At 36.2% G+C, this 18,423-nt stretch overlaps 1 protein-coding gene across 1 annotated transcript in view; it reads left to right on the forward strand.

The window, feature by feature from the left end:
* DPP6 (dipeptidyl peptidase like 6) overlaps positions 1-18,423 on the forward strand; it is a 990,703-nt gene that overhangs the window by 458,752 nt on the left and 513,528 nt on the right. The window contains exon 3 of the mRNA XM_069084788.1: positions 11,831-11,929. Coding sequence (XP_068940889.1) covers positions 11,831-11,929 — 99 coding nt within the window. The remainder of the gene's footprint in view (positions 1-11,830; positions 11,930-18,423) is intronic.

Consider the following 18,423-nt stretch of genomic DNA (forward strand, 5'->3'; position numbering starts at 1 on the left):
TGGATGTAATGGTTGGACAGTTTGGAAATCTGTCTACTTGATCTGTTAATGTCTTGATAATTCTGCCTTTATACTTTGAAGTTCGGGGTGCCGACTTTTCCCCTGAACAAGGTAAACAATATATGTCTGACTGATTAAAGTAAGCTTGTTAACCCATTTTGAGTTGCTTTCCTTTAACAAAGCAGATCCAAGAACCTATGGTCGCGGCAAACCCTGAGGACGCTTGGGGTGCTTGCCACTACAGCTGTATATTGACTTAGAAAACCACAAATTAACATCATCGATGTTATGTTATATTTTCTATCATATGTCATATATTGTATCATATTTTATTTATTTTTGCAAACGTTTCCAAGTCAAATTTTAATCTGGTTCAGCAATTGCAAGTTTTGTGTGCTACATGTAGTTCACTGGCAGCAAGTTTGACCCCTGTCCCTTACCCCAAATAACTCTCTAAGACTGTAAATCACAGATGATATATGTGTACCAATGAATTCATAGGCCTGGATTAAAAAAAATAATAAAGTTGTATGGATGTGTAGTAGCATAAATTATATGACCATTTGTTTCTACTTCATAGAAAATTAACTAGCTTGAGCTTCTTTTTAAAAAAGTTTTCTTGACAGTGTTACTTGACAATATGTTATCTTAAAATATTACCTGACAGGATAAACACTTGACCTATGTATATTCTTATATGGGAATAAATTTTTTTTTTTAGATCAAAGAGTGCACTAATTTGCTTCTGTCTTGGGTTTGTTTTTTTTTTTTTTTTGGCTTTTTAAAGGGGGGAATGCAGGGCAATTGGGGTTAAGTGACTTGCCCAAGGTCACACAGCTAGTAAGTGTTAAGTGTCTGAGGATGGATTTGAACTCAGGTCTTTCTGACTCCAGGGCCAGTGCTTTATTCACTGCACTACCTAGCCATCCTTTATCACTTTTGTTTTCATTAGTCTCCTTTGGGATCTAGAAAACCTATGTGGTACAATGAATAGACCACTAGACTTGGAGCCAGAAGAACAGAATTCAAATCCTGTTTAGATATGTGACCCTGGGAAGTCATGTAATCTCTCAGTTGCAGGTTACTCATCTGCAAAAGGGGAATAATAATAGCATTTAACCTTTCTCTTGATCTCTTAGCCTCTTTTCCTTGGCCAGATGGGGTAATTATAGCATCTACCTTATGAGGTTGCCATGAGGATTAAATGAGATAATATTTGTAAAGTTCCTTACAAACCTAAAAGTGCTACATAAATGCTAGCTAGTAGTAGTAGTAGTAGCGATAGATATTCCATATAATAATCTTGAACTAGAAATAGAAAAATCCTATGAAGTATGACTGTAATTCATGACATGAACTTTTTAAAACACTATATTGCACTGTGATAGGTGAAATCAGAAATAATTGGGGAAACAGTTTCAAGCTTCTAAGCGTATCGATTTATTAAGCAATGAATTCCAATTGCATAACAAAAGTGAAAGCCTCTGCAGCTTGGCACTGGATCCTGCATACAAGAGGGGACAGATTTTTAAGCATTAAAAGAAAACAGTTAACAGGATATAAATCAAGATACAAGATTAGGTAATCTGGTTTCAGATTAAAGGAAATATTAGACACTTTCCAAGTTGGGAGGGGGAAAACCAACAGATATACTTCTCCAAAATCAGAGAAAGAGGTGTCCCGCTCACCCCCTAAGTGTCTGTATTCATTCAACAGAACAAGGAAATAGTAACTGATTGATTAATAAGGACTAGTTTTCAGATAAGGCATATGGGTTGCTTGAGATGTGTAATTATGAGAAAACTACTTACATTACTCTTGGTGTGACTGGGTTGTTGGTTAGCATAACCTAGGTCCTTTGTTAAAGATCTCTAAGCAACAGGTACAGGTGGCCCAGTTTCCTAGTCACACAGAGCTATGTTCAAACTGCAATTAAGCTTTCTCACAATTCCCATAACTGAATAAAATTATAAGACAGAAATTGGACTAGTCCCATGATTGAATAGAAAAGGAACTCAACTAGATCCAGAATTGAGTCACAACATGCAGTCAGTGTGATTCAGTCAATTTCTACAATTCCACAGTACCTAAAAGATTTATATTTTTATCATATATTTCATAAAAATAATAACTTCTCAGTTATATAGTTGTTTTCAAGAGCTGAAGTAGGTGAAGAGTTCATTACCAGGGGACCAACCTAATATTATGAGCCCTTCTAAAGTTACACAGACTGATTCTGAGAGAAGAGAAATGCTTAAAGCATTTCCAGTATGGGAGGAGCTGATTAGACTTGTGTTATTTTGGCATAGCCTTTGAAAATTCAGTTATCTCTAACCATATGCTAAAACTTTAAAGTAAGACATCATTAGAAATTTAACAATGCAACAGAAATTACACTATTCAAATGAGCTTTGATCTCTACAGGTTCGTCACCTTAGGCTTCTGTAAACTTATTGTAATGAGTTGCATAGAGAAGTTGGGGGACTCTGTTGGACTTATTTTTTAGTAGGTAGCACATTATTGTGAAGAGCCTCAGTGTTAATAATCTTTGTCTTTTAAGCATTAATTTTCATAAATATCTAGGAGTCAAGTGGAATCATGTGTGTCCTTAAGCAAGTTGCCTTTCCTCTCTAAGGCTCATTTCCTCATTCGTGAAATGAGGGTTGACTTAGGATCAAAGATGTAGAGGCCTCACAGACCATCTAGTCCAATTCTTTCATTTAACAGATGAAGAAAGTGAGGGTCAAGGAATTTTAAGTGACTTTCCCAAAGTGACATAGCTAGTAAGTGACAGAAACAAAATTTGAACCCAGGTCCTTTGACTTTAAAGCCAGTGCTCTTTTCACAGTAGTGCTGCCTTTAAATTTCTACGGTCCCTCCTGGTCTAAGTCTGAAATTATATGTTTGATGAATAAAGTTGCTTATGAGATTGGGCCATACAATTTCACTGAGGGATTGAGATAGGAATGAGGGAGAACTGCAAAGTAAGGAACCATATTCTTGTGTGACTTGTAAACTAGCTTTGAAGGCTAATATACCTGTGATAAATCACACAGCTTTGCACCTTTCTGTGGGTTCAATGTCAAGATATGACAGTGATTAATAGAATCAGGTAGGAAGGAGACTGCTTTAAAGAGGAGGGGAATAGTACATTTAAAAAACTGTGTATTTGTTTTATTGTTTTGGAGAGTGTTCTTGCCTACTTGTCTTTTTCTGGACTTCTCATTTAATTCTGTTGATTTTGGCTTAATGAAAGAGGTTGGTGTGTCTATTGAGGTCTAAGGGTGCTAGGAACCCTGAAATTCAAGGGCAAACTACATGAGTCCTGCCTCGAATTAATTTGACCCAAGCCTTCTTTTAGTCACAGATAGGGTTTATTAAAATACCAGCTGGGGTAGAGATTTTAAGGACTGTTAAGGAATCTGAGTATTTGTATCCTTAGTGCAAATGGACCAGATTCTTAAGGAATCTGAGCATCTTAATGGAGACAGACCTTTTATACAGTAAGACTGTCAAAGAGCTGGATGTGATCTAGGAGTGATCAAATAGTCTGGAGTGGCTGGGAGGCAGCAGACTAGGAGGTAACAGAGAAGGGGTCTAGATGGTATCAAGGAGGGGCAAGTCTAGGGTGGGGCCAGGTACAGACCCCAAAGACCACAATAACAGGGCAGTTGAAAGGATTAACTGGGAAGGGCTAAGTGCCCCAGACTCATGCCAGGGATCTGGGTTATGTGGGAAAGTCCTGGGCCTTTTAGGGGTCCATCATTAGTACCCCATCATTTCCTTGGTTGGACCCAAGTTGCTTGAATTTTCTTATATTCTTAGGTGGAAAACTCCAGAGAGCAACTGGAATGTTAATCTAGTAAGCTATGGAGTAACCATCGATTTTAAAGAAAGAGGGAAAGTGGGAGAACATTAGTGACCTAATATCATTAGATGCTCTGCCTGGACAATTGACATCAAGTGGACTGTTTGTAATTAATTGATTTCTCGGTCCTATAAACTCAGATCTCATGAGTTGGTAATCTGCAAAACCATGAAAGTTCCAAGCAGGATTTAGTTTGGAATTCCTTAGTGTCTCTATTAAAACATGATTAATAACTTACCTGGTCAGATATGGTTTTCTCTGAAAGGGAAGTCATCCTTGGTATTAATATTGGTGCTTTTAGTGTAACAAGAAGTTTGAACAAAGAGTATAATGAGTTAGAATCTACAACAATATCACATAGGATGTATATTTTCTTTGGTAAATATTATCAATAGTAAACAAAAGCAATAGGGATTGCTTACCTTATTTTTACCTCATTCTTCTGCTCTTTTACTAGGAAACTGACTAGGAAACAAAATGTATTTAATGGGAAGGGGCTCTCTGGTGTACTATCTCTCACATTTGGGCCTGACAGAAACTTCCTGAGATAAAAGGGGGTCTAGGGATCAAGAATCACTTAAGAGCATATCCTAAGAAATGCAGACTACTAATAAACTTAATCATTAATTAACATTTAACTATTAACACATGAGACTGTTCAAAATGACTAATAATAAGAGAAATGTAAATAAGATCAACTCTGCTACAATCTATTATTTTTATTAGTAAAATGTTAACAACCTGACATGCAATTTTCTAAATTGTATCTTGGCCTTTCTTTGTCAAAAACCCTAATCCTAACCCTAAATGCAAGAATGTTCCAGAGAGCAATGATTGTTCATTAAACATTAATTCAACAAATATTTTGTTATTTTAAAAATATATATAGCTGGTGTTGGTGTTGGCAAAGCACTGTAATACGTTATCTCTTACGAATACTCACAGTAAGGCAATGAAGCAAGTGCCATTATCCTCCCCACCTTACAAATGAGGAAACAAAGACTGGGAAAGGTTAAATGACTAGCTCAGCTAGTGAGTGCCCAAAGTGGATTTCAACCCCAATTATTTTTTTTCTTTTTAAAGGATATTTTATTTTTTCCCAATTACACGTAAAGACAATTTTAACATTTATTTTTTAAATATTTTGAGTTCCAAATTCTCATCTTACCTCCCCCTTCCCTGAGAGAGTAAGCAGTTTGATAAAGGTTATACATATATAATCGTGCAAAACATATTTCTGTATTATTTTCCCCAGTTTTTCTTGAATCCAAATCTACTGTTTTATCCAGTACCCCATGCTACTGTTTGTTTACAACATCCAGGACAGCAGCACTTTCAATTAGGAAAAAAAAATGCTTCATTAATTCGACGAACTTTTATTAAGTACCTATAATGGGCAATGCATGAGGATAATTGCTAGGAATATTAAAAAAAAAAGTTAAGTAAAACTATCACTTTAGTGAAGTAATTGGCGATATAGTAAGGAACAATGTTTCCCTCTCAGAACTCACTTCAGTAGTGTGAGTTTTTGATTCATAGGTTTTTTTTTTTTATTGATAAGTTGGAAATTCACCCTCATACGTATACACACACACACACACACACACACACTTGTGTGTGTGTATGTGTGTCTGTGGGGGGGGCAAGGAGGGAGGGAGACAGAGACAGAGAGACAGAAAGAGAACAAACAGAATACGGTAAATGTATTATAGGAACATGAAGTGCTATGAGATCTAATGTCTGAAAAAACAGTTCCCATTGTGAATATCAGAAAAGATTCATGGAGGAAATAATACCAAAGCCACATCTTGAAAGGATCTCAAGAGATAATAGCTAGATTGTGGAGGGTCCTGAATGTCCCGACAATGCATCCTCAAGGAAAGCAGCTTTTCTTCCATTGTTGTTGGGAGGTGGGGGAAGGTGGAAGTATACACTTCTTTAAAACAAAATAATGGCTCCAATGTAGCCTTTTGTTTTTGTTATTGATTCTGAAATGCAATTGAAAATGTATACCTCCTGAAAAATCTAGCTTTGCAAATGTCAAACAGAATGACATTAATTTTCCCAGACTTATGGGCTGCCTGAAGCAAGTGTGATATAGTCTTCTGCCCACACATATTCCATCCATTTATCTTAGCCTCACAGGGTCAGATAGCCTGGCGGCATTTATTTAGTGCTTTGTCCCTTCAAGGTGCAGTTTGACTGTCATACTTGTTATGAAGAGAAGATCTTGTAAGAGAGACCTTATACCCCTAAGGCTCTGCCTTCTGGAAATGGGTTGCAAACCTGGAATACCTTTAAAGTATTAATTCGGTGATGTCACTAAATAAACCTTTGTGTATTAATATTAACAAGTTCAATTAAATCAACAAGCATATTAAGTGCCTGCTATTTGCCAGACACTGTGCTCTGTGCTGGAGACATAAAGAAAGGCAAAATAACTGCAGGTCTAAAGGACTACAAAGACTAAGAAGGGAGACATCATGCTAACAACTATGTACAGCCAAGATACATGCAGAATGAATTGGAGGTAATCTTAGAGGAAAGACACTAGCATTAATAGAGATTGAGAAAGGCTACTTACTTAAGGTAGAATTTTAGCTGGGACCTGAGGAAAGCCAGGGAAGTCAGGAGGTGCAAACAAGGAACAAGAACATTCTAGGCATGTAGAATAGCCATTCAAAATTCATGAAGTGGAGAGATGTGTTGTGTGAGGAATAGCAAGGAAGCTATTGTCATTACATAGCAGAGAATGTGCTAGGTGTTGATAGGCAGGGGTAAGGTAAAAGAAGACTGGAAAGGTAGGAAGAGACTAAGTTATGAAGCACTTTGCAAACTGATGCTTTTAGATTTCATCCTGGCAGTAATAGGGACGCACTGGAGTTTGTCGAACTGAAGAAAGTGAGGTGGTCAGTCTTGAACCTTAGAAAAATCAATTTGATATCTGAATGGAAGGTGCAATTAAGTGGGGAGAGATTTGAGGCAAGGAGACCAACCAGAAAGCTATTGCAATAGTCCAGGTGTGAGATGATGGGGACCTACACTAGGGTAGTGGCAGTGATATAGCAGTAAAGAGGGGTGTATACAAGAGTTGTTACAAAGGTGAAATCAACAGGACTTGGCAGCAAATTCAATATAACTCCTAGGTTTAAAGCCTGGGTGGCTGGGAACATGATGGTACTCTCACCTGCAATAGGGAATTTGGAAAGAGAGAAAGATTTAGGGGGGAAAATGAATTTAGTTTGGGACATGTTGACTTTAATATTACTATGGGACAGTAGGTCCAAGATAGCTAATAGATAGTTGTAGATGTGAAATGTAAAATCTGTGAGAGAGATTAGGGTTGGATAGATCTGAGAATCATCAACATAGGAATAATTGTTGGATCCATGGAAACTGATGAGGTCAGCAAGTGAAATAGTTTTCAAAACTAGAAGAAAAGAGGACCCAGGACAGAACCTTAGGGACCACTTATGGTTAGTGGGAATGAATAGAATGGAAGTCATCAAAGGAGACTAAGAAAGACTGGTCCAACAGGTAGCACAGAAACAGGAGAGAGAGAGGGTCATGTAAACCTAGAGAGAAGAGTTTCAAGTAGAAGAGGATGATTGATACTGTCAGAGATTGTAAAGAGGTCAAGAAAGATGAAGATTGAGAACAGTTCATTCGAAAAGTTATCATGAGTAGGTTTTGAGTGAGCAGTTGAATACTGAGATCAGAATCCAGACTGTAAAGAGTTAAGAAAGGATTGAAAGGGAGTGAATTGTAAACCACCTTCTTAAAGAGTTTAGCTACAAAAGGAAGGCAAGATATAGTACAATACATAAAAATGGTTCATGGATCAAAGGAGGGTTTTTTGAGGACTGGGAAACTTATTTGTAGGCTTTGGGGAAGCAAACAGTAGACAAGAAGAAACTGAAGATGAATGAGTGGGAAGAAGAAGGGACAATCTGCTGAAGAAGATAGGATGGAATGGAATTATTTGTACCTGTTGAAGGGTTTGCCTTGGCAAGGAGAAGGACCACCATATAACTTCATGTGAGACAAGGGATAAGGATAGTGAGGGAAGGCATCTGAGTGGTGTGAGAAGAGGAGAAGGTGAGAAGATGGAGTCCTTGGTGAGTGACCTCAATTTTTGCAATCAAATGAAGCACAGTTCTCAATTAAAAGGTTGAAGGATGGGGAGGAAAAACTACTGTGGTGCATAGGACAGTTAATCAGTTAGGAAGGTGTAAAAGCATCATCTTGCCACATGGAGGGCACATTTGAGATTTATGTAACATGAATATGTGGTAGATTCAGTCAGCAATTTTAGCACTTAATACATTCATATCCCTCTGTACTTAAACATCTAAGTGCTGAATGTAGAAATAGGTGCCAATACCTCCATTTCACCAATGGCTAAAGTGAGACATTGAATTAAATGATTTTTGTAAAGTTGCTTAGTTTTGAGGATATGTGTTTAAGTGTGGACTTACCTATTAAAATCTCAAAGCAAACTAGTACAGCTGAGATAAAAGAGTTTCTAACCTTGATGCATTCCTCCTAGAGTATTACTGAATGATAAATCCAGTATTTAAAACCTTGTCTCACCAAACTATTTCTCATTCCATAAGCTTATTGAAAATACTTAGTGAGATGAGAAAGCAGATTGTCCCATTGGCATGTTTTCTTTTCTCTCTCTCCTGTCTAGTTAAAAAGGTAGTGTCCAACAAGATTCGGATTTCTTGTCCTCACATTACCATATAGGAACGAAAGAACTTAGGCAAGAATTTTTTGGTTTTGTTTTCATCCATACATGTGATTTCATAACAGTAGGGAGTTCTTAATGAGGAAACTCCCTGTACCAATGCAGGATAGCATTTGTTCTTAGATTTACCTGCCTAGACATTTGCACTGGAATACTGAGAGATTAAGTGACTAACATATTCAGTATGTCAGAGGCACTTGAAGCCTGGTCTCCCTGACTACATGATTTACTGTCCATTATACAATGCTAACTCTCTTTGCCAAAAGTAGAGTGTACCTAATGAGAGCTAATTTAAAAAAATGTTTACCTGGTGTCAAATAAATTCAATTAAGGATGAGTTAAATAAAAATAAGGGAATGGGAGGGACAAGATTTTGTGAGACTTTATGTATACATAAACACACCAAGCAAGATTCTGCAGAAAACATGGGAAAATAGCAGTAGAAATTTCTAGTAAAGTATAATTCAAAGGAGATAACTTCAGAGAAAACCAGTAGGAAATTTGTGTGCAACTTAAGAGAGATCAGGTTTTGAAATTGAAATTCAAGACTATTCTGCAGAGATGACTATTTGAGGTGAAAGGAGTGGAAGAGATAACCAAGGGAGAGAGGATAATAAAACCTAGGAATGTCAGGTGTGCCTACATTTCATTTATTTTTAAAGCCAAAGGGCACAGGTGATTATATACAAATGTATCAAACTTAGTTAATGAGCATAGTTAATAAGTTATAATAGTTAATAGGATCATAGGGGCAGCTAGGTGGTACACTGAGTAGAGCACCGGCCCTGGAGTCAGGAGGACCTGAGTTCAAATCCAGCCTCAGACACTTAACACAAATACTAGCTGTGTAACCTTGGGCAAGTCACTTAACCCCAATTGCCCTCCAAATTGCAACAACAACAAAAAAATAGGATCCTAATGCAGAAAAGCAGGGAAAGCTTCTGGATCAAGTTCAGCAAGAAGGAAGAGGTTCTTCTGCAATGTCAACCTTTCAGAGAGGTGACTATTAGATTTAGAATTCATAATAAGGTGGAGAAAAGAAAACCTGGCATACTTTGACATATGCCCTAGATTTGGTAGTGGAGAAATTTTCAAAGGGTATAGAAAAAGTACAGATAGGAAGAACACATGCTTTAAAATATTACAGGGGAAGAAAATAGAAGAGGAAGGTGAGTGGAAGAAGTGAAAACTTCTCAGACTATACTCTAAAATCTAGTAAGGCTTTTCATGGGGAAACAGGTCCAAGTTCCTACCGGAAATCACATGATTTACAAGGATTCAAAACTCAGAGCGGTAGGAAGTCACCCCTCTCCTCAGTGACACCTCAGCATAAGATATGCTAAATAAGGACAAAAGTGCTTTCTCAAATGTACATTGAGTGGTCTACTGTTTCCTTGTTCCAGTACTTAAGGTAGTTTGCAGCACTTAGATTGTGCACCTGACTTCTAGCCAATGGAAGAAAAGGGTCAGAAGGGGGGAGGGAGAAAATTCTGTGTTAGGGCTTTATAATTTTGCCATTTCCTTTCTTAAATGGCTTCTTCTCCTTGGCTGTTTGTCAGGAGGGTGGCCCTTTCTTGAGATTGTAATAAACCGTTCTTTTCTGCTTCCTACCTTGAGAAGCCTCTGAGTATTATTTGGGTAAGGATCTCTGTTGCACACAGTTTTGGGGTGCACACAAAGGGAAAACTATGAAGAATGAAATTCAAGTGGTGGAAAGATACTTTGTATGAGGGAAAAAGAAATGAGGTAGTTGTCCAAAAGGACTATGTGCATATTCTTGGAATTGATCAACTTAAAATTTCTTTTAATCACATAGATAAAAAACAGAAAAGTAAATAAACATAAATGCCAAAGTATGTCACAATCCTGTAAGAATTGTTGGTATGAATATCAAGTTCAGAATAAGCTAGGGTTGTCAGTGAATGCCAGGATCAAAAGAAAGAGTGCTTTTTAAAGCTATATTAGTGAAAAGAGAAAGATCGGCGAAGGGATAGGATTGCTGTTTGAGAAGGATTATACCATGGTAGGTAATAAACAATGGAGAGAAGCAAAACTATTCAACTTGTATTTTGCTTTTAGTTTCTCTGAAAATGAAAATTGTCTTTGGATTGGAAGAGAGAGATCAAAAAAAGACTAATAGGGAGTTGAAACGTTACATAAATTAAAAGGAAATAGAGCACCTAGTTGCATTTGATAAGTTCATCACCAAACTGCATCTCAGTTAAGGGCACTTAATTCTCAGATGTGATTGCTGTGAGGGATATGGTCAGAGATGACTTGATGTCAGGTTGGGTGAGGGTGACCTATCTCTTGTGAACTTCCATTTTCTGATGCTTAATATTGATACCAGTGACTTTGATGAAAGCATTAGATGACATGCTTATCAAATTTTCATCATTCAATTGAAACTGCCCTCTCTAGAATGACTCATACCACCTCCTCTGTAAAGGTTAATTTCCCAATCAAATTTTCTTTTCTCAATCTTATCATTTCTGACCTCTTTGCAGTATTTGATACTATTTACCACCCATTATTCTTGGATATTATCTCTTCTCAGGGTATTAGTTGAATTGTTACTTCTTGGCTCTTCTCCCACCCACTGGACCACTTTTTTCCAATTTCCTTTGATATACAGAGTCTCATAACACCAGGCTAGCCACAGGGCAATGAATTCTTTTTATTTTAAATTTTTTTTTTTGCTTTTTGGAGGGCAGTTGGGGTTAAATGACTTGCCCAAGGTCACATGGCTAGCTTTGGTGTTAAGTGACTGAGGTCGAATTTGAACTGGGGTCCTCCTGACTCCAGGGCCAGTGCTCTATTCCCTGTGCCACCTAGCCACCCCAGGGCAATGAATTCTTTTAAGTCATATGATAATGATGATAGTCCATTAATACACAGAGGCATCTATAACCTACAGTGGTGAAAGAAGAGCCAACAGTGGCAAAATCACAGATTCTTGAAATATTGAGGATTTATATATATATATATATATATATATATATACATATATATATAATTACTGACTCCTGTATATTTGTCCCCATTAGGTCTTTGAGGGAAGACATTATATCATTTTATTATGATATATCTCAGTATCTCTAGTCCTAGCTTAGTGCCTTCCACATAGTAAGCCCTTAATACATGTTTGTTGAATTGAATCAAATTGAAACACTGAATTAAAAAAAAAAATGACTTCTTTTTTTTTTTTACAGCTGAAGATAACAGCCTATCGCAAAAGAGAAAGGTAACAGTAGAAGATCTATTCAGTCCAGACTTCAAAATTCATGATCCAGAGGCTAAATGGATAAGTGGTGAGTCCTGTGTATATATGAGAACCCCCTGCTCACAAAAAATATGCATAACCTTGCTCCTTTTATTTCCTCCTGCTTACTCTCTTTTTTTCATTTCCAGCGTGAAATTCTCTCCTCCTTTTGACTATAGAACTGGAGTTATTGAGCTTTTTTCTGTGTTAGTCATTCTGTTATCATGATGGGAATCTGTAAATCTCATAGCTCTATGGGTATTTTTTTTTAATGTGTGTTGTTGCATCATGGTGCACTGACACAGCATTAACTTTATAAAAAATGATTCTTCTGATTATATTTCTACAATGTGTCACCTCACTGAAACATTACTTTTTTTTTTTTTTTTCCGGCCAGAGGTGAAATGTTGCTAAGCAACAGTTATACTGCAGAAAACAGATCTGGGCTTTTCCTTCCTTCCTTCCTTCTCTCCTCACAAGCCATTCTTTCTTTGTCCTGTATTCTGTACCTCTCTTTGTCCCTACTCTCTATTGCATAAAGGTGTGCCAAAGTAAGTTTTTAAATGGCATAAGATTATAAAAAAGAGCAGCCCTGGAATACTGTCAAGATAAGTAGGACCAGGCATGCCTAAGTATACTAAAATTCACATTTCCCCATTTAATCTGATAAAATAAAAATAAGGATGACAAAAATCATGGTAAATGATGGACATTTAAGATTTTTAAAGCTCCTTCTCTGACTTACCTCATTTGATCCTTACAGCAATCCTGTAAGGTAGGTAATACAAGCAACATTAGCCACATTTGACATTTTTCTGTGACTTACGCAAGTTAAACGCTTTCCTTGTGGTAGAAATCAAACTGTAACCCTGGCTCCAAGACCAGGGCATCTTCCTCTTCCTCTTTTTCCTCCACTCAGTGGAGATCGGAAAGAAATAGTCTGGGGACAAGTCATTGTCTTCCCGGTGCTTTTTTTATATGAAATGTTCAGCAGGATATTGCCCAGGTAGATCAAGTGATTGCTTTATGTAATTGAATAAAAGTATTGGGAAGCAAGTTCATTTTCTTCAGGCTGACAGAAAGCATCATTGGGACATCTTCAGCAGTAAATAGGATGACAGATATAAATTTTATCCCATATGGTTTGAGATTCTGCTGGTATGTGTTTAGAATTGAAAAGCTTTACATTACATGGAGTTTGTGGAATCTGAATGTTGAGTATGATCAAGTCTATTAAATATGTTCTTCTTTTATGGGTCAATGCCTGGGCAACTGAGGGCAGTAGTTTGTCTGTGATTATGCTGTAGCCCTAGTATAGTTTGTCTGTTGAATTACATCATCATTATTATTTAAAACAAGTTTAGGGTTATATGTGAAAAAAAGCTGGCAGCAGGAATGCAATAGCAAACTTTACAGACCTTTATTCATTCTCATGATCAGATATTAGAAAAGATCTCAGAAACAATGTATGCCCAAGGCCTTCCTTTCAGATCCAAAGAGCTAGCATGTCTTGCCCAAAGTTGCAAGGCTAACAAGCAGTAGAGCCAGTATTTTAACCCAGATCCTCTTTCAGCTACTTCTTAATGTTTTATTGAATTTTTAAGTAGAATGGTTGAAAAAAATCAATGATTCCTTTGAATTTGGTTTGACATAATAAACTTTAATGCATATGGGATTATAGGGACTCCAGTCCTACATATCTTTCACTGTAGAATTTTCCAAACTATGGGGCATGCCCCAGCTTACAATGCATACTCAAAACCATGACTGAAATTATTTTATATTTTTGAGTATACCCCTTACATGTGACATCAGTGAGCTCTCCTTTAGCTTAGAGTGCTAAGTTCTAGAGGTGGATGATGGGAGACAAGTTTCAGACTGTTGTCTCCTCCCTCTGAGTTATAATGTTAAATTCTGACCTTACAATTAATTCACTATTTATGTAAAAATAGAAAGAAGTAAAACAGAAAGAAATAACACACATATTGTGTATCTATGTATATTGTTTCCTTCTATTTGTATATGTGTTATATATGTATACATGTATACGTGTATGCATGTGTGTACTTATTTTTCAATAGCGGAGAGAGTTAAAGGTAACAAATCCATTGAGTTTACCTCTTTGGAGATTACAACAAGGCAATTGTAAAAGCAACAAGGATTTATCTCCAATCTTATATTTCTAATAAGAAAGTCATTGAGCTCTCTTTGAAAAGTGTTTCCTTTCTGTCCACCTAAAGGACATGAGCTTTAATTTAAAAATTGTGCCATTGTTATATAAGCTGTAGCATTATAGTTTCTTCACATAATATTCAGGGAATTCATTACTGAATTCTGTATTTTTCCTCATCTTCTCTATGTTATTATATAGGTACTCTTTGCTTCTTTCTTTGTTTATGCATTTATAGCTCCCAAGTATATCCCTTTGACCAAATGACCTCTGTCTCACAGCTACATCTCCATATACATATATAGGTTCCTGAGAGCCATGAGATCATGGCTATAATATCTCTGTATCCTTCCATCACCACCAACACATTGGGAGCATTGAACCTACTACTTTTCTAAAACTCATTACTTGTTGATTATGTAGTAAATGAATGGCTTAAATATATGCATAAGATATTCTTCACACAGAATGTTGGTATGAGTGTGTACACATTGATGCAGTAAATAAAATCCATGTAAAATTGAGATATCTAAATATCTTGCATTAATAAGTTTTGATTATCCATACTGAAAATAGAAGTATAAATAAATCAGAAAATCATATCCACAAAAGCTTATTTCCTTTTAATTTTTAAATATATGGTTATGGTGTTTAGAGCATGGGAAGAGCAGTTGATTTACCTTCCTAATTGTATCATTCTTTGATTAATATAATAGTCAAGGAAATTTGCTTTCATGTTAATACACCTACAGACTATGGTAGGTGATGGGTCAGAAATATGCTGATTATCCAAGGAAAACCAGACACAAACCAGCCCCAGACCAGCTTTTGAATTTTCTTAAATTGACCAAGTAGGTAATACACATACTAACCCCTCAGTTAGCATACATAGGGCATAGTTGATACTGCCTAACCAGCCTACTATATACAAAACCTTTTTTGACTTCTGCCAATACAGTGAACACTATTCATGAATGCCACCCATGGTTCCATAGAAAAAATGCCTCTGTGTTTAAGGAGCATCTTAGAAGGATTTTATTGTACATTTCTTTGATGAAATGATCCACACAAAGTGTGGCATTGCAAGACAATAACTAGGTCACTACATGTCTCTGAAAACTAGCTACCATTTAAAGATTTCCTGAGGTTAGTTTTATTTCTCCTTCTTCCATTTTTCTTGTTATTAGTCCTATTCCTCTTCCTCTTTCTCTTTCCCTTATCTTTTTATAACTTTAAAGATATATTTCACAGATTTGATTAACATTTAGAAATTATAATTTTTATTTCACTTTTTATTTTGAAGTTGAATACCAAAAAAATGAGCATTTTTCTAAATATAAAATGCAAAAAGAGGATTATATATAAAACTGAGTCTGCATTTCACACTGCTTGCTTTTGTAAAAACCATAATATATTCCCTCTATTAGTTTCAAAAATATCCTGCTTATTTCTGCTTCCTTTTGAACTTTATTCTCTCTCCTGTTCCTTAAAAAAAGGATTTCTAATGACCCTCCTTTTTTTGACTTCACTATTGTTAATTGCCTCCATAATTAAAAACAGAGTGGGGCAAAACCTTTATAACAAATGCACACAGTCAACCATAAGAAATATACATAATGGCTCTGTCCAAGAGCATATATCTCTTTCTATACTTTGAACCCAACACTCAAGTCCATCACCTCTCTATCAAAAGGTGAGTTATAAGCTTCATCAAAGGTCCATGGATACATGATTGGTCTTTGTTTTTATTAGAGTTTGTAAATCTTTGAGAGTTGTGTTTATTCACAGTGTTATCATTATTATATTAATTATTCTTCTGGTTCTCATTCTGCCTCTGTTCAAATTTTAATTTTCTCTGAAATCTTTGGCATCATTTCTTATGTTGTATTAATTTTCTGTTACATACCAAAGTGTGTTTAACCACTTTCCAATTGATGGATACACCCATTAGATCCCTATTACTTTCCTTTTTCCCCCTTTTAAGTCTCCTTACAGGATCAGGAAGTCTATTTTCCTTGTGATTTTTCCATCCCATTATTACCCTCCTCTTTTAACTCCATCTCTCCTAGTTCCCATTTGTTTTCCTGTTGAGTTTTGTGTTTGTGTGTTCAACTCTTCTTTATCCATTTCAAATAAAAGTGAGGTTCACCTAATGTTTTCTCTCCTTATTCTGACTTCCATTTGTATGAAAGAAATATTTATTTTAGGTCATGGACACCATGTGAATTTGTTTTCTTGGCTATTCTTATTTAGGATTTTTTCTCTGTTTTTAATTGGGCGTGGGTCAGAGGAATGTGTGAATCTTCTCCTATATCCCAATTATAAGAAATATCAAATTTTATTCCTTGTCCCCCCCCCCCTTTATACACTAGTATATTCCTTTTACCTTCCCTCATTTCCCCCTCTTAAAATCCTCACACCAGAACCAATCTATTACAGGTTCTCTGTTGCTCTGCTTTAATTCCCTCAGTAACCTTTAAAGACAGTATGGTTCTGGCAGGACACTTGTTTCTTTCCCCCTATTAGAATGTTAGAACTACATCACCACAAAGTCCCTTCCAGTTGTTCAAATGAATTTACATTTCTAGATTGATCTCACCTTTTGTGTTTACATTTCAAAGTTCCTACCCAGATACCATATTTTCACCAGACATTCTTGAGGACTCTCTATTCTATTGAACCTTTATACATTTTTTCCCCTGTGGGATTATACTCAACTTTGTAGATTAAGCTATTCTTGGTTGAAGTGATTTAAGTAAACGAAATATTGTATTTTTCTCTTAGCTTCTTTTTTATAAGTCAAGGTGTTGTCAGTCACTGAGTCAGGAAAACATGTTATTCAATTATAGGGTCATCAGATGTTTCAGAGTTTTAAGTGATCTTAGAAGTCATCTGTCTCAACTCCCTCATTTTAGAGATAAAATTTAAAATTCCTCCAGTTGTTAGTGTTTTCTTCCTTCTCAAATTACTTTTAATTTATTCACTTCAAGATATGTTTTCCCCCAGTAGAATTTAATGACAGAAATTGCTTTAGTAGTGTATTTGTATCTCCAGGACCTAGCATAGTCCCTTGTACCTGATCTGTATTTTAATATTTGTTCAATTGAATTAAATGGAAACTAAGTTCCAGAGCAGTTAAAGGACTAGCTTTTTGGCTGTGGATAATTCCTTTAACATCTTTGAACCCTAGTTTACCCATCTGTAAAATGAGAAATACTAATACTTCTATTACCTACTTCACAATGCAATTGTGAGGAATGTATTCCCTAGGGCATCATTTAAATTTGAGTAGTAGCTGTCTTTGGATATTGATGTTGCTGCTGCTGCTGCTGCTACTGCTGCTGCTAAGGTTGTTGGCTAAGGTCAATTAGTGGGTGGCAGAGACAGGAGGAGATTTCATGGTTCTTTCCTACCAAGTTGTTGGTAGTCCACCATGTGCTGAATAAAAAAAAAAAGAAAGAAAAATGTTACTGAAAAAATAACTACTTTTCTGACAACTTTTTGGGGTTTGTCCTTGTGGATATATTCTAGAATTCCAGCTTTTTTATTACTTTCAACTCATTTTGATTCCCCTTGGTCAAGAAATATAGGAAAAATGTCCAGAGAGATAAAGAAAGCTGATGTAATTCCCCAATCGGAAAAGAGACTTTTCTGTCTTTAACGCACACCAGTTACTAAAGTTAGGGAAGGAGTTTCAAATTGAATATTGGGAGGTGGCTGGGTGGTGCAGTGAATAGGGCACCAGCCCTGAAGTCAGGAGAACCTGAGTTCAAATTCGACCTCAGACACTTGACACTTACTAGCCATGTGACTTTGGGCAAGTCACTTAACCCCAATTGCCTTCCAAAAAAAAAAAAAAAAGCAAATTGAATATTGGATATAATGTTCCAGAAATAATTGATTTTATTTATTTGTCTGGCAAAAATAGCTGGGCTATAATTGTCTTTTGTGTGTGTTTAACACCTTAGACTTAAATTATTCATATCTACTTTTGGGGATGATGATGAGGGCAAAGACCTTGGAATTTTAGGATGTCTCATTGTACATGTTGTTCTACTTTGAATATTGGTTAAAATACTGAGTCATGCTGTTTGATGCAGGTAAAGTAAATGAACTGCCACTGCCATACATGAGTATACCATGAGAGTCTCCTAAAAAGAAGCTTAGTCATCCTAGAATTGGTCTATAGTCTTATGATCTCATGTGATTTCATTCTATGTTTGATTTGATTTCATGTCTTTGCCTTAATCTGTATTCTGAGAACTGCTAAATGGAGTAAGAACTATAGAAATTATACCTTGAAAGAATGATATTGGGCTATGTGTTTTTAAATTTTTTTATTCTGAACTTAGCATGCCAAAATAAGCATTTCC

This window comes from Petaurus breviceps, unplaced genomic scaffold (genome assembly GCF_028583685.1).
Source record: "Petaurus breviceps papuanus isolate PSGF00001 unplaced genomic scaffold, PetGlider_PUasm1.0 115, whole genome shotgun sequence".
NCBI classification, from domain to species: Eukaryota; Metazoa; Chordata; class Mammalia; order Diprotodontia; family Petauridae; genus Petaurus; species Petaurus breviceps.